This window comes from Neoarius graeffei, chromosome 3 (genome assembly GCF_027579695.1).
Source record: "Neoarius graeffei isolate fNeoGra1 chromosome 3, fNeoGra1.pri, whole genome shotgun sequence".
Lineage (NCBI taxonomy): Eukaryota > Metazoa > Chordata > Actinopteri > Siluriformes > Ariidae > Neoarius > Neoarius graeffei.
Genome location: NC_083571.1, coordinates 103,660,104 through 103,686,457, shown reverse-complemented (window position 1 = coordinate 103,686,457; position 26,354 = coordinate 103,660,104). Strand labels below are relative to the sequence as shown.

General features: G+C 44.1%; 1 protein-coding gene across 2 annotated transcripts in view; it reads right to left on the bottom strand.

Moving 5' to 3' along the window:
* Positions 1-26,354, bottom strand: part of exoc2 (exocyst complex component 2) — a 143,640-nt gene that overhangs the window by 38,454 nt on the left and 78,832 nt on the right. For both annotated transcript variants that reach the window (XM_060917805.1, XM_060917806.1), the window contains exons 12-16: positions 22,462-22,575; positions 22,229-22,353; positions 22,073-22,141; positions 3,747-3,904; positions 3,530-3,651 (exon numbers count right to left, since the gene is read on the bottom strand). In XM_060917805.1, the coding sequence (XP_060773788.1) occupies positions 3,530-3,651; positions 3,747-3,904; positions 22,073-22,141; positions 22,229-22,353; positions 22,462-22,575 (588 nt within the window). The remainder of the gene's footprint in view (positions 1-3,529; positions 3,652-3,746; positions 3,905-22,072; positions 22,142-22,228; positions 22,354-22,461; positions 22,576-26,354) is intronic.

Genomic DNA, 26,354 nt, shown 5'->3' with positions numbered 1-26,354 from the left:
ATCTGCCCGTTTCACCAATATAGACTTTACTGCATGACCGGCAAGGGATTTCATAGATGACGTTGCATTTATTGTCCAGTTGTATTTTATCTTTGGGGTGAACTAGCAGCTGTCGGAGGTTCTTGTATGGTTTGACCGGGGTGTTGATGTGGTATTTCCTCATGGATCGTTGGATGCGTTCTGTAACTCCTTTTATGTATGGTAGTGTGACAAAGCCCCGGTTTGTTTTTTCTGTGTTTTTTCTTGTTTGTTTGTTTTTTTCCTTTATTTGTGTCTGTAATTTCCCTTTCCGAATTGCCCACGGTGGATATTGGCAGTTTTTTAATGCCTGTTGGATGTGTTGGTCCTCCTGCTGTCTGTCTTTCTCCTCCGTGATGCTCTGTGCTCGGTTGTATAGTGTTCTGATTACTGACATTTTGTGTGCGATGGGATGTTCAGATGTCCAGAGAAGATATTGGTCGGTATGTGTAGGTTTTCTGTATGTTGTGATTCTAATGTTCCCTTCTTCTGTGTGGTGTATTTTTAAGTCCAAAAAAGCTATTGTCTTGTCCGTTTCCTCTTCGTGTGTGAATTTGATGTTGCCTGTCTTGTCTATGGAGTTTAAATGATCCGTGAGTTGTTGTGTGTGGCCTGTTTTGGTTATTTCGAGAATGTCATCAACATATCGTTTCCAGAAAATGGGTTTGCAGTCGTCCGGTGCTGTTTCTATGGCTCGGGTTTCCAGATCCTCCATAAAAAAGTTACATAGAGTGGCAGATAGCGGGTCCCCCATTGCAAATCCCTCTTTTTGTCTATAGATTATGCCTCTAAATTGGAAATATGTGGACGTGGAAATGAAATGTAATAGTTTTGTTATGTCCTGTGCTGTAAGTTTTGTGCGTTTTTTCAGGGTTCTGTCTGCTTTTAACCGGTTTTCTACTATGTTGAGTGTGTTTGTGACCGGTGTTTTTGTAAAGAGGGATATGACGTCATGTGATACAAACATTTTATCCTTTTTTATCTTGATTTCCTTTAATTCTTTCGCCAGTTGTTTTGAGTTTTTGCAGTGGTATTCCGCAAGTCCGAGGAGTGGTTTGATGATGTCTGCCAGTGTCTTGGGAAAGGTTGTAGGTAACTGATCCTATACTGTCTACTATGGGTCTTAGTGGTGCTCCGGGTTTATGAATTTTCGGTGTGCCGTATATCCGGGGGGTGATGTCTGCTGTGGGGATGAAGTGGTTGTATGTTTGTTTATCGATTTTGTTGTCGTCCAGTAACGGTTTGAGTAATAGCTTTAGTCTTTTTTTCTTTTCCTCCGTCGGGTCTTTTTTTAATACTTCATATGTATTTGGGTCCGTGAGCATTTCATTCATTTGTTTTTCATATTGATTAGTGTCCAGGATAACCGTGGTCCTCCCTTTATCAGCCGGTAATATTGTTATTTTCTTGTTCTTTGTAAGTGTTCGGATGGCTTCCATTTCCTGTTTGGTTATGTTTCTGGGTGGCGGTTTAGCTGAGGTGAGGATGCCTGCTATTTCGTTCCTTAATGCGGCCTTCTGTCCTTGGTCCTGTATCATATTGCACGCCAGTTCCGTGGCTAATATGAATTCTTCATGCGGGATTTTATTTGGTGTGATGGCATAGTTTAGTCCCCGTGAGAGTATGGTGCGTTCTGCTGTTGTTAGTGTGTGTTTAGACAGGTTGCAAATCCATTTTTCGTTTGTTTGCTTGTCCTTGCATTTATTTTGTTTCTTATTGATAAGTCTGTTCAGTTTTTTAATATGGCATGTTTTTGTTTTTGAAAACTCTTGTTCTTGTATTGCATTCAGATGTTCTTCCATATTTTTTTCCATTTCACTGCTGAGTTTGAACCGGCGTTTGAAATCTTGTTTTCTTTGTGCTATTTGTGTTTAAATTGTTGATTTTGTTAGTCGTGCATCTGATTCTTTCTCTTACCAGAGTCATTCGCGCTCTTTCGATGGTCCTTTCCGCGTTTCTTGTTGGAATTGGATTTTTAATGTAGAGGCTTGCTGGGACGATGCCTTCGTCTCGGCAGCGGAGATTGAAGCGGAGATGGTTTCTTTGTCGCGCCAATTTTTTTCCTAGCTTTTCCAGGTAGCGTACCTCTTTGGCACAATCTTGTCCATAACTTATTTTTATGAAACGGGCAGATGCTTCCATACTCGAAGGAAAGAACACCAAATAGTGTGTGAAAAAGAAACAACAAAAAGACTCACAAGATCCGAAAAAGAAAAAGCAAACCAAGAAAACCTAAAATCAGCCATTTCAGACCACTGCAAACGGCAAAATCACAATATGAATTGGGAAGAGGCCAGAGTCATTCGCGCTGAAGAAAATAGATTCCAGCGTTGGATTTTAGAGGCAGTGGAGATACGTAAGCGGGCGCAGAGGACGATGAACCGGGATGAGGGAGCATACGCGCTGTCGCACACCTGGAGCGCCGTCCTGGAGGAGCGACCTGACAGCAGGAGGCGTGAACTACCTGTCAAATTGGGCGGGGCGTTCACGCCTCCGTAACGCAACATCAGCTGATAAGGCATGTCACCACTCGACATCTGGTGACTGTTTCTGAAGAAGGCGGGAGATTCTCGCCGAAACTGTTAACGAGGTAACAAGCTTAAAAAAAAATCCTTGTCTAAGAAACGAACTTAAAATATCAGACACCATCAATGCTGAAAGGTATATCCAGGTTCTAGAGCAACATATGCTCCCGTCCAGACGACGTCTCTTTCAGGGAAGACCTTGCATTTTCCAACATGACAATGCCAAACCACATACTGCATCAATTACAGCACCATGGCTGCGTAGAAGAAGGGTCCGGGTACTGAACTGGCCAGCCTGCAGTCCAGATCTTTCACCCATAGAAAACATTTGGCGCATCATAAAACGGAAGATACGACAAAAAAGACCTGAGACAGTTGAGCAACTCGAATCCTACATTAGACAAGAATGGGTTAACATTCCTATCCCTAAACTTGAGCAACTTGTCTCCTCAGTCCCCAGACATTTACAGACTGTTGTAAAGAGAAAAGGGGATGTCTCACAGTGGTAAACATGGCCTTGTCCCAACTTTTTTGAGATGTGCTGTTGTCATGAAATTTAAAATCACCTAATTTTTCTCTTTAAATGATACATTTTCTCAGTTTAAACATTTGATACGTCATCTATGTTCTATTCTGAATAAAATATGGAATTTTGAAACTTCCACATCATTGCGTTCCGTTTTTATTTACAATTTGTACTTTGTTCCAACTTTTTTGGAATCGGGGTTGTAAGTATTGGAAAAAATATATATATATATGTTTAAAGCATTCTGGAAAGTCAAAGTCCAGCTTTTAGCCCAATAGAAACGTTTAGGAAGAGCCTAAAAAGAGCAGTTCATGCAAGGAAGCCCAACAATATCACTGAGTTGAAGCAGTTTCGTAAGGAGGAACAGAACCTTGTGACATTGTACATGCAAGATGGCATTATTCTGCTTCATTTGAATGACCGTAACTGTGGCGACATTCATTATTTCGCAATGACCCACCTTCAGCAGTGTGCTGCAGAGTGATGAGCAGGCAGTGCATACGCAGGTCGAGCAGCAAATCTTGAATCACCTGCAGAAGATCGTTAGGAATCTCTAAAGCTGAAAGAGCCTCGTGACTCAGCCTGAAGGATGGAGATGAAACAAAAGAGAGAAGGCTCTTTAAATGAACCCCTTTGGTTTTGGATAAGACCATCACTCAGCCTTTCTGTCCTCTCACCTGACAGTATGTATGATCTGTGTGAGCCAGGCTCCTGTGAGGGGAATTTTGGTGATCCAGCCTCCGTATATACGCAGCTCATTGTCAGAGAGACTACTGGGCAACAGAGCACCACGCACCAGCTGAACCAAACGCCGCGTGACCTCCTCGATCATGCCCTACACATACACACAAGTTATTAATTCAATTATCCACATGTTGTAATACTGTTGTGAAGGCTAGGGCCAGGCTTGTAGTACTCGAGTCCGACTCATGCCCGAATTTTATTTAAAATACAAGTCAGTTTTTAAATATTCTATGTACTTATGGCACTCATCGTACTTTAATAATGTTGGCTGGCTTTTTTTTTTTTAATGGTACATCAGATATATTCCATTCAGCTACTCATCTTCGACTTGTTCACCACCATGCTAGCTGAATGGAATATACATCTGATATTCCACAAAAAAAAGCCAGGTATCATTATTAAAGTACTATGAATGCCATAAGTACATAGAATATTTAAAAATTAACTACTTTGTGTAGTACATAAACTCACGGTTTTACTCTCCTACTTAGTTCAGTTTCAGTTGAAAGCAGGCTTGTAGTACTCGAGTCCAGGACTCAAACTCGAGTCTGACTCGTGCCCTAATTTTAAGGACTCGTGACTCGACTCGGACTTGAGCGCTGATGACTTGGACTCGGACTTGTGCATTAACTGCAGTCGGACTCGGAAAATGGAGACGAGGACTCGGATTTTCTCTCTTTTTTTTGGTAACATGCCATAATAATTTGGCAATATATCTACATTAATTTTTGTACTAATTTCATGCAAGAGAGTGTCACACCTGCACGTCTTGGCGCGTGCATCAGATAGACTCTCGGATGTGCTCCGGACAGCATGCGCACCAGGCGGACTCTTACACGTGCCGTAAATGACTCGCACTTGCACAGAATTAAGGTGCAATCAGCACACTGATATAAAAAACGTGAAAACACACTTACTTTGTGAAGTATTGAGTTGTGTTGCTGACCAGGGCTCGAAATTCGCGGTGGTCCGGTCGCCCGAGGCGACTTAATTTTTCATTTGGCGGGTAATTCCTGTCACTAGCCAGCCCGGCTGGCTAGTTGAAAATAAATATATATATATATGAAGCGAAGATTCAGACACACAGTCAACTAATGCCGCTTTTCCACTACAAACGCGGCTGAGCTGTGCCGTGCTGAGTCGAGCTGAGTGGGGCTGTTGGAGTTGCATTTCGACTACAACCGCGCTGAACCGTGCTGGCTGGAAGTGGGTGGACACATTGGGTGGCGTTAGCGAAAGTGGGTGGACGTCACGTGATGTCGTTAAGCAGCGCAAACGGTGACATCAGTGAGCTTTTAAGCGGTAGTCTCACGACCCGGATACTAAACAATAAACATGGAGGACATGGAGTCGTTAGTGTTGCTGGTCTTGGTGCTGTGGCTTGTTGTCACCGACAACGCCAACAGATACTGGCAAGAGCGTATAGATGAGGCGAGGCGCATAAGGCTTCAGAAATTCTCGTAATTCGTAATTATTCTTCTTCAGGGTTTACGGTGTTTACAGATCCCAGCCTGCTCACGGGGCGTGTGTGGGCATGTGAGGACACTCCTCCTCACCAATCAGTGCACAGGGGAGTGTCTGCTCACGCCCCCAGCCTCACTCGGCTCGCTTTGGCTCACTTCAGCCCCACTCCAAAACGGTGCGAGTTTTAGGGGCTAAGCAGGGCTGAAGCGAGCCAAGTCGTGCTGTTTTTTGGTAGTCGAAACGCGAGCCGTGTCGGGCTGAAGTGAGCTGAAGCGAGCTGAAAAAGGGTAGTGGAAAAGGGCCATAAAGCCGCCACATATTAAGCACGTGCCGTGTCTGTGTTAATCGATGTGTTTATCGGCAGGACAGAAACTACCGAAGAATTCCGAATCATATCATGTACGAGTCAGGCTGTCGATTTTTTTCACTGCCACGCATGCATATAACGCATCTCATTGAATATCGCGGTAATCACGTATAGTATTGGACCAGGTGGGTGGAGCACAGAAGTACGGCAGGCCAGAACTGAGTTCTCAGTGAACTATTTATTGCTAGCTTTTCAGCCTTTTATCACTTCCTAGCCACACGCACGCGTGCGCGCACACACTCACAAAGTGTTCTGGTTGGGGAGAGGGAGCTCCCTTTCTCTGCTCTCCTCTCAGGATGTTTTCACACTTGGTCCCTTTCAGCCATCTAACTGAACTCAGATCGATGACTCAGCATTTTTTGCGCACATGTGAACACTCCAACCGTACCCAGACCCCTTTAAAGCGACCCGAACTGAGACCACCTCAGGAGGTGGTCTCAGTACGGTTCACTAAAAATCAACGGTACGGTTCGCCTAATCCGCGCATTGTGAACAAAAAGCGCACCGGGTTCACTTCGCCTTTTTCACTGTAGTTTAACCTTCTTCGTTTGCCGTAGTTGGTCACGTGACTGTAGCAGGGAAACTCAACTTCCTTTTGGAACTTACCACAGCCGCTGGAATAAATTTATTTTCCTTAATCCGCACTATTTTGATCAAAGAACACAGCAGGGCAAGCATGGCAGCAGACATTTTGATTCAAGAGAAAATTACCCAGAATTCCATGCACTGGGGGTCTGAGGGCTCTAGAGGACCTGGTGTGAACAGAAAGAGGACTGAGGCCCCATCAAAGCTTAACTGGACCAGAAAGAGAACCCAGTCCTCTTTGTAATAAATTCACAGTGTGAACACAAAAAGAACTGAGTTCTTTTTCTGTTGGTCCACTTTTTGGTCCACTTAAAGAGGACTGAGTCTGGTTCCTTTAAAGGGGACCAGGTGTGAAAACACCCTTAAAGGGCGCGGTCACTGGGGAAGACACACAAACACAGGTTAATCCCCATCAGGTGCAATGATTCCACCACTTGCCTTCCCTGACTCCGCCCTCCATTCACAGACCGACGCTTGGCCACGCCCCTGCTGCCACATCATGTTATCAAATCCAATAGATGTGGCCACATTATCACCCATTTAAACACGTGTTTTTTTGTTGTTGTTGTTTACATCTGCCAAAGCTACACTGCGATGTGGAATTTTCTGAAAAGTGTACAGAAACCGCCAGAGACGGGGACAAAGCGACCTCGGTCTGAAGAGGAGAAACGACAAAGGACTTATAAGCAAACGTGGGAGCAGGGTAGGCCTTGGCTGCGATACGATTTTTATGGAATAATTAATTTTTTTCAAGTTGATTCCTAGTCAATATAAAGCTCCTAATGCTTTCTCTCTCATAAATGGTTAAATACAGAAAGCATGTTGGACATATTTTGGGTGCTATACAGGGAGTGCAGAATTATTAGGCAAGTTGTATTTTTGAGGATTAGTTTTATTATTGAAAAACAACTATGTTCTTGATGAACCCAAAAGACTCAAATATCAAAGCTGAGTATTTTTGGAAGTTGGAGTAGGGCTTTCTTAGTTTTAGCTATCTTAGGAGGATATCTGTGTGTGCAGGTGACTATAACTGTGCATAATTATTAGGCAACTTAACAAAAAACAAACATATACCCATTTCACTCATTTATTTTCACCAGGGAAACCAATATAACAACTCAACATTCACTAATATACATTGCTGGCATTCAAAAACAAAACAAAAAAAAAAACAAATCAGTGACTAATATAGCCGCCTTTCTTTACAAGGACACTCAAAAGCCTGCCATCCATGGATTCGGTCAGTGTTTTGATCTGTTTGCGATCAACATTGCGTGCAGCAGCAACCACAGCCTCCCAGACACTGTTCAGAGATGTGTACTGTTTCCCCTCCTTGTAGATCTCACATTTGATGAGGGACCACAGGTTTTCTATGGGGTTCAGATCAGGTGAACAAGGAGGCCACGTCATTAATCTTTCTTCCTTTAGACCAGGGGTGTCAAACCTGATCCATAAAGGGCCTTGTGGCTGCAGGTTTTCATTCCAGCCATGCAGCAGCACACCTGACTTGGCTCATTCAATCAACTGAACTGTCTTCACACAGTCAAATACTTGCAGCCACACCCACCCTTGATTAAAGGGTGGGTGTGTCAGTTGATTGAATAAGCCAAATCAGGGTGCTGCTGCATGGCTGGAATGAAAACCTGCAGCCACAAGGCCCTTTATGGATCAGGTTTGACACCCCTGCTTTAGACCCTTTCTGGCCAGCCATGCTGTGGAGTACTTGGATGCGTGTGATGGAGCATTGTCCTGCATGAAAATCATGTTTTTCTTGAAGGATGCTGACTTCTTCCTGTACCACTGCTTGAAGAAGGTGTCTTCCAAAAACTGACAATAGGACTGGGAGTTGAGCTTGACGCCATCCTCAACCCGAAAAGGTCCCACAAGCTCATCTTTGATGATACCAGCCCATACCAGTACCCCACCTCCACCTTGCTGGCGTCTGAGTCGGACTGGAGCTCTCTGCCCTTTGCTGACGAGCCACGAGCCCATCCATCTGGCCCATCAAGACTCACTCTCATTTCATCTGTCCATAAGACCTTAGAAAAATCAGTCTTGTGATACTTCTTGGTCCAGTCTTGACGTTTCATCTTGTGTGTCTTGTTCAGTGGTGGTCGTTTTTCAGCCTTTGTTACCTTGGCTGTGTCCCTGAGTATTGCACACCTTGTGCTTTTTGACACTCCAGTGATGTTGCAGCTCTGAAATATGGCAAAACTGGTGGCGAGTGGCATCTTGGCAGCTTCACGCTTGACTTTCCTCAGTTCACGGGCAGTTAGTTTGCGCCTTTTTTTTTCAACGCGCTTCTTGCGACCCTGTTGACTATTTTGAATGAAGCGCTTGATTGTTCGATGGTCACGCTTCAAAAGCTGGGCAATTTTAAGAGTGCTCCATCCCTTTGCAATACATGTCACTATTTTTGACTTTTCTGAGTCCGTCAAATCCCTCTTCTGACCCATTTTGCCAAAGGAAAGGAAGTTGCCTAATAATTTTGCACACCTGATATAGGGTGTTGATGTCATTAGACCACACCCCTTTTCATTACAGAGATGCACATCACCTGGTATGCTTAATTGGTAGGAGGCTTTCAAGCCTATGCAGCTTGGAGTAGGCCAACATGCATAGAGAGGGTAATGTGGTCAACATACTCATTTGCCTAATAATTCTGCACTCCCTGTAGTCATGATAGTAAGTATATTTGTTTTCAATACTCATACACCAAGTTGCCAAGTTTTCTAATATATTATTACTTGTTGATATTATATTATGGTGCTCTGTGTTGTTCTCATTTATGTATTTAACAACAGTATCAAAATACTCGGGTCTTGAAATAAATGCACATTAGTCATGAACAAATGGTAACTACTCTCTTTTGTGTTATTTTTGACAGAAGTAAAATTCATACATGAACAAATTTTGGCGAGTTGACTTTCTGTTTGGCGAGTTACTGTGGAAAGTAACTAGTCCGGCTGGCTGGTGAAAAAAACTAAATAAATTTCGAGCCCTGCTGACACATTACCGAGCCTTATTTCCTTGTTCGATTTCCTGTTTCTCATCTTGGATTCTGCCGAGTCTACGATAGCCTGTTTGTGCCTCGCTCGACCTATTGGCCGTTTCACGGTTTTACAATTTCGCCTGCCATTCTGGGTTGTTTACCGTCTTCACTTGTATTAATGAACACACCTTCAGCACTTACATCCGTCTCCCAACCATCTCTGACAGAATACTTCACACTCCCTGATAAAGAGAACGTGCGTTCACCTGTTCATGCGTCATGTTCAGGAACAAACTAATGTTAATGGCGCTGAAACAGCCGCCGTCAAATGGTGCGACTGGAGTCTTGTTCTCAGACTCACCTCGAAATTTTCTTTAATGACTTGGACTTGAACACTGGGGACTCGAGACTGGACTCGGACTCGAAGTTTAGTGACTCATCTACAACACTGGCTAGGGCTAGCTTATGCTTTCTTTCAAAACATTACTTTATTAAAAAAAAAAAAAGGGGAGGGGGGGGCAACACATTCCTGCAATCCTTTATGCGCTAGACAATCTCCCAGCTTAAGTCCTAGCTCACTGCTTGTAGAATGAGCCATTGATGATTTTAAGTCAAACTTAAAGACTCACCTTTTTTCTCTCGCTTTTAATACAGTCTGAGGTTGCTCCATGTTTTTTTTTTTTTTTAAGTTCACTCTTAATCGTAACTGTGTATAATCCGTTTCTTATTTAGCTACGCTTTTTTTTTTTCACACTGCAAATTAACTATGATTTTATTGGTTTTATATCCTCTTTTGATTTTCCAATCTTATGTTTGATTTTCATGATTCAATTTGGTTTTATGTCTTTTGTCTTGCCTTGTTACTTCTCTCCTTCGTGCCTGATGTATCGAATTGCATTTGCCTCGACTGTTAAGCGCTTTGGCTCAACTCCTGTTGTTTTTACACTACCGTTCAAAAGTTTGGGGTCACTTTGAAATGTCCTTATTTTTGAAAGAAAAGCACTGTTCTTTTCAATGAAGATCACTTTAAACTAATCAGAAATCACTCTATACATTGCTAATGTGGTAAATGACTATTCTAGCTGCAGATGTCTGGTTTTTGGTGCAATATCTCCATAGGTGTATAGAGGCCCATTTCCAGCAACTCTCACTCCAGTGTTCTAATGGTCCAATGTGTTTGCTCATTGCCTCAGAAGGCTAATGGATGATTAGAAAACCCTTGTACAATCATGTTAGCACAGCTGAAAACAGTTGAGCTCTTTAGAGAAGCTATAAAACTGACCTTCCTTTGAGCAGATTGAGTTTCTGGAGCATCACATTTGTGGGGTCGATTAAATGCTCAAAATGGCCAGAAAAATGTCTTGACTATATTTTCTATTCATTTTACAACTTATGGTGGGAAATAAAAGTGTGACTTTTCATGGAAAACACAAAATTGTCTGGGTGACCCCAAACTTTTGAACGGTAATGTAAATGCGCTATAGAAATAAAGTGACTTGAGCCTCTACCTCCACTCTGAGCCCATGTTTACATTAGACCGTATCAGCGGATCACCACATTAACGTCTTTAAAACGATTTGCGTGCACACAGCAACACCAATACACGGATACGCTCGGCTCCGCAGGCATCCTGCGCTCCAAATCACTCCGCCCTGAACAGCGAGTGCCCTCTGGAGGGTGCGCACTCCGGCCCTGCGCAGCTCACAGAGCACGCGAGTGAAGTGCACGAGCAGTGATTCGGGACTGAGCCGCTGTGTGTGTGATCCCAGCGCATATCACTTACCACTTGCAAGTGGAAGGATGGCAAGCCTAAAGACAATCATAACTACACAATGGGCAGTATTTGCATCAGTATTTGCAGTATTTTCATACTTTTATACTCTTTAATGAAAGGTGATACAAGGCGGAAGTCCGCGCCGGTTTTCAGCAGTTGCGTCACATGACCAACGCCAGCGAATCAGGAAGGTGGATGTCACAGTGACATTGTCCAATGACGACGGCAGCTGGAGCTCAGCAGTGTATCCGCGTATCTCAATGTTTACACAGCACCGGAGCTGACACGATCTGGATTGAATACGTGGACCCTGGCGGATTCCCGTTTCCAGGTGGTTTAATGTAAACGGACAGTGCATCCGCGAAGAAAACGAGACAGATACGGTCTAATGTAAACTTGGCCTGAATGACTGATCCGGGAGTTTAAACTTTTTCCAGTGGTGAAGTAATAGCACTCTTCTGTTATAAACCAGCTAGCTTAACTATTTTATTCATCTAGCAGGCGTAATAAACTTTACAGTGTTTCAGTTCCATGTATTTATATGATGATTCATACTTATCACCAATGGAGATACGTCTCATGCCTGCCTTAGCAGACTGAATTGCATTCGTTGCAGAACAAATGCATTTCATACGCCCGGCAGTAGACAGATAGTGGTGTTTCAAAATCATCCTCCTGAGTGGAAAGAATTAGTGGGCACATGCGCCTTTCGTCACTTTTTTTGTGTGAGTAACAGAATTAAAACAAAAACATGAATGGCTATTTGATTATTCTTTCAAAAATCATACGAGAGACGTGAAAAAAGGGGCGAGTTTGTAACCACACTCTGAAACTGATACAAGAAGCAAAAATGAACAGAAAACCCCAGAAAAGAATGCAAGCGAAGAAGGCGTAGCATTACTACCTACGCCATATCTGCCTCCTGGGCCTGTTGAATTGGTTCATAACAGTTAAAATGAAGTCGTTTTCTGAAGTTTGTTTCAGCCTACAGTTTGTGAACTGTAAATTGGCATTTGACGTGAATAACAGTGTCATACACTATATAGACAAAAGTTTGTGGACACCTGACCATAACACCCATATATGGCTCTTATCCAACTGTTGCCTCAAAGTTGGAAGCGCAATTGTTTGGAATGTCTTTGTATACGGTAGCATTGGGCAGCATGGTGGTGTAGTGGTTAGCGCTGTTGCCTCACAGCAAGAAGGTTCTGGGTTCGAACTCAGTGGCCGGCGAGGGCCTTTCTGTGCGGAGTTTGCATGTTCTCCCCGTGTCTGTGTGGGTTTCCTCCGGGTGCTCCAGTTTCCCCCACAGTCCAAAGACATGCAGGTTAGGTTAATATGCGACGGCCTTGAGCGAGGCACCTAACTCCAAACTGCTCCCCGGGTGCTGTTAGCATGGCTGCCCACTGCTCTGGGTATGTGTGCGCGCGCACATGTGTGTGTTCACTGCTTCAGACGGGTTAACTGCAGAGAGGAAATTTCACAAGTGTGTGATGAATAAAGTTGTGACACAACTTTACACAAGCCGGCATGCCTTTCCCTGCGCGCTCGGTGGAGCCGCGGCGGCTGACGGGGAGCTGCTCCCCCCGGGGCGGCGGTGAGGCGGCGGAGGTGCTGCTGCTCTGCTCCTCTCTGGATGAAGTGAGCTCGCGGGCGCTCGCGCTGCTCTTGCGGCAGCTGAGTGATGTTTCCCGGCACGCCAGCGACATCTTCAGCGGTGTGGAGCTCCAGGCTGCGCTCGTGCTCCAGCGGAGCTTCCGCCTCCAGCAGCGCGTGGACACTTTCCAGAGCATCGCGTCCCGCCTCAGCGCCAAACTCCTCCCAGTCCGATTAAAATGCAGGAATGGATGGATATTAACTAATGAAATGAAGTTGACCAACAAAAGTAAGCCTGATATCAAGGATCAACACCATTCCTTGGTTCGTCTACGAAGAGATTTCACAAAACCTAACAGCTATCTTGTGGGCCTCTTGCTTCTCTGTGGAGATATTGCTTCCCATCCTGGGCCTCAGGCGTCAGCCGGAAGGAAAAGTAGCTGCTGCACCACCGTGAAGTGCTTGTATATGAATTCTAGGAGTGTCGCTAGAAAACGGAGTGAGCTCCAAGCACTTTCTGTTGGCAAGGACTTAATATTCTGTGTTGAGTCATGGCTGAATCCAAATTATCTAAATTGTGAATTACTTCCCACTTCCGCGGAATATACCATCCACAGACGGGACAGAGAAAGTCGAAGAGGCGGAGGCGCGTTTCTGGCGGTTAAAAACAGTATCCTGAGTATACGTAGACGTGATCTAGAAACGGACGCTGAAATTTTAGCTTGCGAACTCCGTCCGAACTCACGGCGTAAAATCCTGGCCGTCACTTATTACCGACCACAAGACACTGACCGAGAGTATCTAAAACAACTCAAGAAAACTTTGCATTTGGCATCTAAAGCCAAATACGACCAGGTTATAGTGATCGGCGATTTTAATCTATCTGAGATCGACTGGAAGACAGGAACTGCCAAGACCGGCAAATACTTGCCAAACTATCTTTGCAAGATCGTTAAGGATAATTACTTATGGCAGCTGGTTGATTTTCCAACAAGAGGGAAGAACATTCTCGATTTAATTTTGACTAATATACCATCCAAATTCCTGCACATTCATGGGTTTGAGGATATTATTTCCACCGACCACAAGTTGATCAGTTTTGAACTGGATCTTAGAGTCCGAAAGAAAACAAAAACCAAGCGCGTGGTGTACAACTTCAAGCGTGCCGACTGGGCGGGTCTGAAAGAATCACTTAAAACCATCCCGTGGGATGTGTGTTTCTCCCAGAGTGACGACGTGGATTCATCACTTGCAAATTGGAGTGACTTATTTCTCGCTGCCGTTAATGAGCACATTCCTAAATCAAAACCAAGGAATGTGCAAGATTACCCGTGGATTGATCACGATTTGCGCTCTTTGCTTAAAAAGAAAGACGCGATGAGAAGAAACGCAAATAAGACCGGGTTGGCGGTTGCTGAGGAAAAATACAACGAGCTCCGACGCGCAGCGAAACAAATGCTGGCCCAAAAAAGAAAACAGTACGCTGAAAAACTAAAGACCTCGATATCGGATAACCCGAAGCGCTTCTGGTCTTATGTAAAATCATGCACTGCCGACAAGCCTTCACCGAATTTTTTCCGTGATGGCCGCGCTTTTATAACAGATACTTGGGACATGGCTAACTTGCTGAATAGATACTTTCACTCAATCTTCAGCCCTGCTTCCGGTGTGGGAATGGCTAGTTCCCAGTCCACCAACCAAGAGCCTTCAGTGGGCCTGACCTCCATCCAGCTCACAGTTCCCGAAGTACTGGATGTCTTGCTCAACCTAGACACTAACAAAGCTTGCGGACCGGATGAAATTCCTGGGATTATTCTAAAGAACACGGCACCTGAAATATCACCTTCACTGTGCCGGCTGTTTAACCTGTCGCTTTCCAGGGGATCCGTTTCTGCGTTATGGAAGGAGGCGAACATCACTCCTGTTTTCAAAAAGGATGACCCCACCCTCGTAGAAAACTACAGGCCCATTTCCCTGCTCTGTATTGTATCAAAAGTCCTTGAGCGCTGCGTCTACAATCACTGCTTCAGCTACATTTCACCCTTCATCTACCATCTACAACACGGATTCCTTAAGGGAAAGTCTACTGTAACGCAACTTGTCGAAGTCTATCATGACATTGTGAACAGGTTAGCAGCAGGGGATGACATTGATGTTATTCATCTAGATCTCTCAAAGGCTTTTGATAAGGTCCCTCACCATCTGCTCTTGTCCAAACTACAGCGGTATGGGATTGCAGGTTCTTTGTTGAAATGGTTTGAGTCCTACCTGGGCGGAAGACGACAACGCGTTGTCCTTGAGGGTGTTACCTCCTCTTGGCTGCCGGTGACATCAGGGGTCCCGCAGGGATCTATCCTCGGGCCCCTGCTGTTTTTGATTTACGCAAACGACATGCCAAACTACGTGCAGCATGGTTCGGACATTGCCCTTTATGCTGATGATTCCAAGCTCTACCGCTCTATAGAGTCTGCAAGTTCGTCTCTCTCCTTGCAGGGTGACCTTGACTCACTGTACAATTGGAGTATAGAGCACGGTATGGAGTTCAGCGCATCTAAGTGTAGGGTTATGCATATGTCCAAGAAGCGTTCGACAAAGCGTCCACCGCACTGTTACCAGCTGTGTGGCCGCACTCTGGATGCAGTAGCGCAAGTAACAGACCTCGGAGTCACTGTAACAAACGATCTGTCCTGGGGTCCACATATGGCCCTTTTCCACTACCCTTTTTCAGCTCACTTCAGCTCGCTTCAGCCCGACACGGCTCGCGTTTCGACTACCAAAAACCAGCACGACTCAGCTCGCTTCAGCCCTGCTTAGCCCCTAAAACTCGCACCGTTTTGGAGTGGGGCTGAAGCGAGCCAAAGCGAGCCGAGTGAGGTTGGGGGCGTGAGCAGACACTCCCCTGTGCACTGATTGGTGAGGAGGAGCGTCCTCACATGCCTACACACGCCCCGCGAGCGCGCTGGGATCTGTAAACACTGCAAACCCGGAAGAAGGAGAATTACGAATTACGAGAATTTCTGAAGCCTTATGCGCCTCGCCTCATCTATACGCTCTTGCCAGTATCTGTTGGCGTTGTCGGTGACAACAAGCCACAGCACCAAGACCAGCAACACTAACGACTCCATGTCCTCCATGTTTATTGTTTACTATCCGGGTCGTGAGACTACCGCTTAAAAGCTCACTGATGTCACTGTTTGCGCTGCTTAACGACATCACCTGACGTCCACCCACTTTCGCTAACTCCACCCAATGTGTCCACCCACTTCCAGCCAGCACGGTTCAGCGCGGTTGTAGTCGAAATGCAACTCCAACAGCCCCACTCAGCACGGCACGGCTCAGCCCGACTCAGCCGCGTTTGTAGTGGAAAAGCGGCAATATAGAGCTCATGTGTGCAAAAGCTAACAGGATGCTTGGGTTGGTGAGGCGGGTCTGTCACGACATCTATGACCAAAGTACAAGGAAATTGCTTTATTGCACCTTAGTTAGGCCTCGCCTGGAGTACGCCTCAAGCATATGGTCACCTTCAACTGCTAAGCACAAGGCTCTTTTAGAGAACATTCAGCGCCGCGCCACAAAGTTTATCCTGAACTACCCCCCTGATGTGTCCTATACCGATCGCCTTAAGTCGCTCAGTCTTCTCCCTTTAGAGTATCGCTGAGAAATCAGTGACGCTGTCTTGCTTTACAAAATCAAAAACGGTACTGTTAGTGATAGTTTAGCTAGTTTGCTCATTCCAACTACATCTAGATATTGCACCAGAAACTTCCATCCAGCTGATCTCCGCTTCTTCTTCAATCACAAGCAAAACTACTATCGGAACTCTTACTTTCCAAGAACTGTTAAATTATGGAACAGCCTTCCATCTGCTATAAAATTCTCCCCCACGCCAATCTCCTTCAAAAGACAAATATCTGTTCACTTCTTTGAGAAACTCGCTTTGTACCATCCTCCGTAACGTAGGTTTTTTTTTTTTTTTTTACTATCCTAAATGCGTCATAAGTTTTTATATTTTTGTAATCTGTGGGGGTTGAATGTCAATTGGGGCTTACGCCCTGTTTTCTTCTCCTGTCACGTTTGTATCTATTTCTTTTTTTTCCCTATTTTTGCTACACACATGTATATATTTATTTTTTTGTTGTAATTTATACTTTATGTGTAATCTATATTTTATGTGACAAATAAACTAAACTAAGTTGTGCTTTCTTTCTTTCTTAAAACTTCCCTTCACTGGAACTAAGGGGCATATCGTGTGACGTGTATTACGCCACTCTACCCAATGGAGAATTTGCGTCGAATATGGTTTTCAATAGACCCCTTCACAGTAAACGTCATTCATACGAAAGCGGAAATTGCGCGCGCAGCCTGGACCCAAAAAAGACTCAGAAATGCCTAGTTGTTGTGTTGTCGGGTGTCAGAATCGTAGCAGTGATGGGGTTAAAATGTTCAGAATTCCAGCAGGATCTCACCCATTCCAAAAAAAAAAAAAAAACGCCGACGTCCATGGCTACAAGCCATCAAACGTGTAGACTGGGATGAAAGCACCATCAAAAATGCAGCACCCACTTCATCACAGGTAAGATCAGGCTATTTATTAAATCTTTCTTTTTTATTCTTTCTAGTCTTCGTTTATTGATGTAGCAAAATACTTTGGTAGCGTTTGTCTGATTAGCTGGGTCATAGTTACACAATGTAATGAATATTGTTAGCATGTTAACTTAGCTTAGCATGCAATTTTGTTTGTAGGAGAGGTCTCGCTTGACTCAAGCAGTCCAGATTTTGTGCCATCATTATTTGTGTATGCCGAAAATCACAATTTTAAAGCAAGGATGGAAAGGTAAAATTGTGTGCCCTCACTCTAAATGCCAACTTACGCTGCTCTAACCTAGCTCCCACCCCGTTCAGTTTCATTTCTGCTCTCTGCCTCTCGCTTTTTACGCAGCTCTGATTTCTCTTAGCTGCACTCTTTACACTATCATTCCTTTCATGCCATTACCTCCTGCAAATTGCTGTTTAGTGTTGGTATTTGCTGTTGTAGCTAAAGCCACATTGCCATCACATCACTGGCATAATTTGATTAAAACAAAATGAATATGAATGGCCCATTGTTAATCAAGTTGTACATGCCCGCACATAATCATATGCGTCTAAAGACTTGTAGGCACGAAGTTTTTCGTGGGTGTACACTGAAGTCTTGTCAATAAGGTACGAGTATATATCTGGCCATTGTATACCAGGGAACTTACTAACATCGTCCGTCCACTCTTTAATTAAATACGGATCCGGTAGGCGATGTCCACTTGTTAGAGTTAACTTATTTATGTAGCATTCTCGATCTTGTAACGACAATTGTTTGGCATAATCTGACAGCTCATAATGCCGGACTATGGGCAGCGCCATTGTTTCTGGGTCCAGGCTGCGCACACATCCTGGCAATGGTCGGTCTGTTTACAAACATGCGAAGGGGTCTATATTGCATGTTGTCAAGACATGTCGTCACATGTCGGAGCGGATGCAAATATCCAATTTGAGAGTTTTCTGCTGCGTACATGCTCAAGCATTTCTTTGTTCGCCAGGAAAGAGAAAGATGAATTGAACACCCAAAAGGCGAACATAACATCACTGGATATTCTTCACGCATATTTACGAGCAGTGACGAACCGTTACTATTCGAGCTCAGACAAAAAAAACTTAGCCAGACACACCGAAAAAGCAACAGGGCGAAGGATTTTGCAAGGGATTAGCGGCAGGCTTCCAGGTCGCTCTGTTGTGTGTAGCTGTCGATGTTGATTTTAAAAGTAACCAAGTAAATTACATAGGAAAATGAAAACTTAAGTATGAATGGAAAAATACTGTAGTGAGCATGCATGGAAGAGTCTGGAGACAGAAATCTTAGTTTCTCGGCCGTTAGTCTGTGCTACTTGCTCTCGATAGCATTGGTTTTGACGGCTTTATTCGCATTCACTAAAACTACTGATGAACGCTACACCGGCTGGAAGGTGACTTCACTGCTGCACCGATTTGCGGTTAAGCTCGCACTGGTCTTCGAGAAGGCTGATATGAAGAGTGTCTCATCTCATCTCATTATCTCAAGCCGCTTTATCCTTCTACAGGGTCGCAGGCAAGCTGGAGCCTATCCCAGCTGACTACGGGCGAAAGGCGGGGTACACCCTGGACAAGTCGCCAGGTCATCACAGGGCTGACACACAGACACAGACAACCATTCACACTCACATTCACACCTACGCTCAATTTAGAGTCACCAGTTAACCTAACCTGCATGTCTTTGGACTGTGGGGGAAACCGGAGCACCCGGAGGAAACCCACGCGGACACGGGGAGAACATGCAAACTCCACACAGAAAGGCCCTCGCCGGCCCCGGGGCTCGAACCCAGGACCTTCTTGCTGTGAGGTGACAGCGCTAACCACTACACCACCGTGCCGCCCTATGAAGAGTGTGTGTATGAATAATAATAATAATAATAATAATATCAGCTGGCTTTTTTTCATGGTATATCAGATATATTCCATTCAGCTAGCATGATACTGAATGAGTCGAAGACGATTTCAATTTCATGCTACAGTGGTGCTTGAAAGTTTGTGAACCCTTTAGAATTTTCTATATTTCTGCATAAATATGACCTAAAACAACATCAGGTTTTCACACAAGTCCTAAAAGTAGATATAAGGAACCCAGTTAAACAAATAAGACAAAAATATTATACTTGGTCATTTATTTATTGAGGAAAATGATCCAATATTACATATCTGTGAGTGGCAAAAGTATGTGAACCTCTAGGATTAGCAGTTAATTTGAAGGTGAAATTAGAGTCAGGTGTTTTCAATCAATGGGATGACAATCAGGTGCGAGTGGGCACCCTGTTTTATTTAAAGAACAGGGATCTATCAAAGTCTGATCTTCACAACACATGTTTGTGGAAGTGTATCATGGCACGAACAAAGGAGATTTCTGAGGACCTCAGAAAAAGCGTTGTTGATGCTCATCAGGCTGGAAAAGGTTACAAACCATCTCTAAAGAGTTTGGACTCCACCAATCCACAGTCAGACAGATTTTGTACAAATGGAGGAAATTCAAGACCATTGTTACCCTCCTTAGGAGTGGTCAACCAACAAAGATCACTCCAAGAGCAAGGCGTGTAATAGTTGGCGAGGTCACAAAGGACCCCAGGGTAACTTCTAAGGCAGCTGAAGGCCTTGCTCACATTAACATTAGTCCATGTTCATGAGTCCACCATCAGGAGAACACTGAACAACAAATGGTGTGCTTGGCAGGGTTGCAAGGAGAAAGCCACTGCTCTCCAAAAAGAACATTGCTGCTCATCTGCAGTTTGTTAAAGATCACGTGGACAAGCCAGAAGGCTATTGGAAAAATGTTTTGTGGACGGATGAGACCAAAATAGAACTTTTTGGTTTAAATGAGAAGCGTTATGTTTGGAGAAAGGAAAACACTGCATTCCAGCATAAGAACCTTATCCCATCTGTGAAACATGGTGGTGGTAGTATCATGGTTTGGGCCTGTTTTGCTGCATCTGGGCCAGGACGGCTTGCCATCATTGATGGAACAATGAGTTCTGAATTATACCAGCGAATTCTAAAGGAAAATGTCAGGACATCTGTCCATGAACTGAATCTCAAGACAAGGTGGGTCATGCTGCAAGACAACAACCCTAAGCACACAAGTTGTTCTACCAAAGAATGGTTAAAGAAGAATAAAGTTAATGTTTTGGAATGGCCAAGTCAAAGTCCTGACCTTAATCCAATCAAAATGTTGTGGAAGGACCTGAAGCGAGCAGTTCATGTGAGGAAACCCACCAACATCCCAGAGTTGAAGCTGTTCTGTATGGAGGAATGGGCTAAAATTCCTCCAAGCCGGTGTGCAGGACTGATCAACAGCTACCGCAAACGTTTAGTTGCTGTTATTGCTGCACAAGGGGGTCACACCAGATACTGAAAGCAAAGGTTCACATACTTTTGCCACTCACAGATATATAATATTGGATCATTTTCCTCAATAAATAAATGACCAAGTATAATATTTTTGTCTCATTTGTTTAACTGGGTTCTCTTTATCTACTTTTAGGACTTGTGTGGAAAATCTGGTAACGTTTTAGGTCACATTTATGCAGAAACATAAATTCTAAAAGGGTTCACAAACTTTCAAGCATCACTGTAGATTCTATTTTATGATTTCTGCATTATCGAGTAATGAATCTACAGTCAGAGGTCTACACAAACGTACAACTTTACAACAGCTGCATGCATGTGAAATGGAAACAAATCGACTAAGACAGGAAAAACCATTTTGGATAAAACGTAGTCCGTTAAAGGAACAGTCCACCGTACTTCCATAATGAAATATGCTCTTATCTGAATTGAGACGAGCTGCTCCGTACCTCTCCGAGCTTTGCGCGACCTCCCAGTCAGTCAGACGCAGTCAGACGCGCTGTCACTCCTGTTAGCAATGTAGCTAGGCTCAGCATGGCCAATGGTATTTTTTGGGGCTGTAGTTAGATGCGACCAAACTCTTCCACGTTTTTCCTGTTTACATAGGTTTATATGACCAGTGATATGAAACAAGTTCAGTTACACAAATTGAAACGTAGCGATTTTCTATGCTATGGAAAGTCCGCACTATAATGACAGGCGTACTAACAGCTTCTGCGCACTTCGGCAGCGCAGCTCCGGTATCAATGCGCTGCCGAAGCGCGCAGAAGGTGTTAGTACGCCTGTCATTATAGTGCGGACTTTCCATAGCATAGAAAATCACCACGTTTCAATTTGTGTAACTGAACTTGTTTCATGTCACTGGTCATATAAACCTATGTAAACAGGAAAAACGCGGAAGAGTTTGGTCGCATCTAACTACAGCCCCAAAAAATACCACTGGCCATGCTGAGCCTAGCTACATTGCTAACAGGAGTGACAGCGCGTCTGACTGCGTCTGACTGACTGGGAGGTCGCGCAAAGCTCGGAGAGGTACGGAGCAGCTCGTCTCAATTCAGATAAGAGCATATTTCATTATGGAAATACGGTGGACTGTTCCTTTAAAAAGTAACCAATAACCAAACTCCAACTCAATGTGTGATCTTCGTTTTATGTTGCAATTCACAACTAATCTACAGTTTTCCTAAAAAAAAAAAGTAGTAGTCCTCGCGAAATAGGGGGCAAGTGGAAATTAACTAAAATTAATTAAAAGTTAATGTCAAGCCCTGAAATAGTCCGAAGTTTTTGACCAATCAGCACACGCGATTTCTATAAAATCACCTGTATATTTATACTAAGGAAAATTAACGAACACCTTCTGACCAATCAGAATGGATGATTCGATAATACTGTGGTATGAACACATTTAAGGAATACGCTATGCCGCAAGTAATTCAGCACATATTCAGTCTCCAAGAGTGGAGCTTTATTTCATTTCATCACTGTACTTGTCCAGGCACACGGGAGCCCAGTTACTCACTTTAAAGTGATTCTGTCTCTGCCGGGCGTTCTTCTTCAGCTTCTCCACCTGACCCGACTTCTCCCCAGTCTGTCAGAGAGCATGCACGTAGCGTGTCAGCCTTTTATCTTATCAAATCAGAATTTCCTTTGTACACTCATCTGCACGCAAACATACCTCACTAAACAGGCTGCCGTTAACATAAGAGATCCACAGTTTCCAGAAATTCGGCAGCTGACTGATAACAACGTCTGATAGCTTCTCCACAAACCTGACCTGCTGAGGGCTCTTGTAGTGCCAGGCTGAGAAAGAAGAGGATCAGTATTACCACAAATACAGTTACTAATTACTCACACTTGATGTATTAGGATAAGAGAGCATCAGTGAAAGTCAACAGGAAAGTTCCTTACAGTCATCTCTAGGCGTCTGGAAGCTGCTGCCTCTCTTTAGAGAAGCAGTGTGACTGATTCTGCTCAGAGCTGATGAGCGAGGTTCTCCATCCAGTTCCAGCCCTCCACCACCCACTTACAGACAAAGAAATGCAACAGTGACATGGCGTGTTTCAGATGGAAAGAGAAAATGAAAACGCGAACTACGATATTTATCTTCATCGCTAGGTGGCGGTAAAGGACTTTCAGTTACTGCTCGGTTTTTTGCTTGGCACCACGAAACTGAGATGACTGTAAAACAATAGTGAAGACATGAAAATTATTAAATGGAATTATGTAATAAACAAAGTGCGCTTAAAAATAAAATGCGTTTCATATTTTAGATTCTTCAAAGCAGCTACCGTTTACTTAGACGACACTTTGCACACTCTTGGCATTATCTTAACCAGCTTCATGAGGTCGTCACCTGGAATGCTTTTCAATTAAAGCAGAACCAAAGGCAAATTTATCATCATCAAAATTCCATCTCATTTTATTAAATATCGGAATGCATTTTTGATCGCTATTTTGTCGCCGCTATAGCAAGTTCTGAGTGTTTGAAATATGCTCTGTAATACATCAGTCCATATGTCAAAGCAATGGGGGTAAACGAGATTCGTTGAGACCTGTGCGAGACATCGTAGGACGGAAGTAAAACGTCCAGCGGAAATCAAAGCGACCGACATCTGCCAACGTTGTCAAAAGACGCGCGCGCCCTCTTTCGGACGCTGACGTAATCAAGCCGGAAGTTTTGATAGCGATCAGGAAAGTTTGAAAAAAAAAGTCGGCAGAAATCGTCATTTAAACTCGTTTTTGTGCAATATTTCATTTGGAAAACAGTTCATTTGGTGGAATAAATGTGACAAGATGCCGAGTACGTGTTTCGCACCTAGTTGTGGTCTGGCTGACACTTCACGTTTCGAAGTCTCGTGAAGATCGCGCGGATAAGCGACGCCTGCCGTGGACCAAACGAACTACATTCAGCATGGCTAAAAACCGAACAGGCCGATAAGGATAATATTTAATTGCGTTTAGTTGCCAATACGAGTCACGATATAAGGTTACTAAAACCGAAAACATGTCAATTGAGGTTTTTCACCCACGTGACCAAGTCATGTGATGCATCGTTAGGCTGACATTTTGGACGTCACGGCTCGAATCAGTTTGAATGCGAGGAAGGAGACAAACGAAAAACATAAAAGAAAAAGGAGCGAGATGCAGAAAACACCTTCACTATCCAGCGACGTAGGGCATTTACAGGGCGAGCAGAGGGAGAGGTATTTGCAAAAATTGAGGTTAGCAGGCTTAGAGAACGACGTTTACCTGCTTCCACCAGGATTGTTCACTGACGTACGGAAGTACACGAAGCCCTCGTCTTTACCTGACTTCGGCCCACATGATCTGTATACCTATGTCGTTAAAAACCCATCGCCATACACAGGTATTGATCTGAAAGCGTATACGAGTTTGGATGCCTACAAATATTTTGTGTCAGGCTGGGTAACATGCCTACATCAGTGGGTCGTCCCTGGAGCCGGTGGTCGCCATCTTATTACAGCTAAGGTTTGTTCACATTTTCATTTACTTTCGGTCCTCAGGATAAACAAAATGTTATTAAATGTCATTGAAATAACTTCTTAGTCTGTTGAGACATGGCCCGTTATAAATTTGCTGTTACCAGGCAATGACCAAGAACTGTATTATTAGGGTCGGTGTCTGTGTTGTAGCAGTGTACTAGCAGCTAGCTGTTAGCACTAGCTAATGTCAACAACATAGTAGCTAGTATGTTACTGTAGCAATGTGTACGTTCAGTCATTTGGATGACTGTTAAAACCTTTCAGTCTCAAGTTTTTCCTTTACTGGATTTACTAGTTTACTGTAATTATGATCCAGCAGCTATTTACACCGGCTTGCTCCCCCTCAAATTAAGCAGCACGCTCCGGCTTGCTCCCGGAATGCTCCGGCCGAGGTTCCGGAGCGCGCTGCTTAATTTGAGGGGGAGCAAGCCGGAGCGCGCTCCGGAACCTCGGCCGGAGCACTCCGGGAGCAAGCCGGAGCGCGCTGCTTAATTTGAGGGGGAGCAAGCCGGTGTAAATAGCTGCCGGATCATCTCATCTCATCTCATTATCTCTAGCCGCTTTATCCTTCTACAGGGTCGCAGGCAAGCTGGAGCCCATCCCAGCTGACTACGGGCGAAAGGCGGGGTACACCCTGGACAAGTCGCCAGGTCATCACAGGGCTGACACATAGACACAGACAACCATTCATACTCACATTCACACCTACGGTCAATTTAGAGCCACCAGTTAACCTAACCTGCATGTCTTTGGACTGTGGGGGAAACCGGAGCACCCGGAGGAAACCCACGCGGACACGGGGAGAACATGCAAACTCCGCACAGAAAGGCCCTCGCCGGCCCCGGGGCTCGAACCCAGGACCTTCTTGCTGTGAGGCGACAGCGCTAACCACTACACCACCGTGCCGCCGCTGCCGGATCATAATTACAGTAAACTAGTAAATCCAGTAAAGGAAAAACTTGAGACTGAAAGGTTTTAACAGTCATCCAAATGACTGAACGTAAACATTGCTACAGTAACATACTAGCTACTATGTTGTTGACATTAGCTAGCTTGACCTTCAAAATGGCGGACACCGGGGCGTCACGTGACCTTGTGACGTCAGGTGAAATACCTCAATTAAGAAATAAAGCAAGTTTAAAAATGACTTCAGTTCTCCTTTAACTGGTGTGTCTCGTCAAAAGTGAATCCGTACAATTTCTTGCCTTCTTAACGTGTTTGAGATCAAACAGTAAAAGTGGTAGATAATAAATACAGTAAATTGCCCTATTCCACAACTGTCGTAATCCAATATTATGTCAAGAACTGAACAACTAAGTAAAGAGAAACGACATCCATCATTACTTCAAGACATGAAGTGTCTTAATTACTAAAAATAACCATCGAATGAGAAGCTGGGTCCTTTTGACTGGCACTGTACATTTAGACAAAAACCTTTCCGTTCAAAGCTCAAATCGCTTTTCTTTTATCAAAAAGGTCTCAACAACCGTTAATCTGATATGCTGTGCGATTTCAGGATTCGCTCTCTTGGAGGAGTCTCGTCTCTCGTAACTTCATCTGTCATGCTTATCCTCTTTTTACAAAGCCCACGTTTCAGTCTCTCTTATTTTCTTTCGCTACATTTCTCAGTGTCAGGCTGCTCCCCTCCTTCGCTACTTTGTGGAACTGAGGACTTCCTGTTCTCGGTCAGGTCATGACCAGACCACACATACACTGCTCTCTGACTAAACACACAAGGGCACACCACATGGTCAGATGAACACAGTCCACAGAGAGATCACACAAGATAGTAGAGATACCACTATCAAATACATCTGAAAACAATAAAATGTGTATTGGTCTACATCAAGGCCGTGCAACGTGAAGATCCGGACCATAACTGGAGCTCTCAAGACAGAGGTAACCCAAGGGCTCCAGTTTAATTTGCAATGTGGAACTTTAAAAAAAAAAAAAAAAAAAGTGTTTCTCGGCCTGTAATGGTCAAATAAAATATGTATACAAAATTTTTAATAGCCCATTTTCCATAGTGCTACTACAATATACAGTCCCCGCTGAATATTTTGGAATGGCAAGGCCAGTTTGTTTTTTGTTTGTTTGGTTTTTACTATTTGGATTTCAGACCAAAATATGAATACAAGATTACTAGCAGGTTACCCGGGTTCTGCAAAATTCTGGGTTGCCCCCAGACTTCCTTGTCAAATTTGGTGAAGATCCATCATGAAATGGTGTTGTTAACCCAGGACGAACAAAAATCCAAACATCCACCACCCAGGGGCCCAAATATGGAATTTCTGAGTT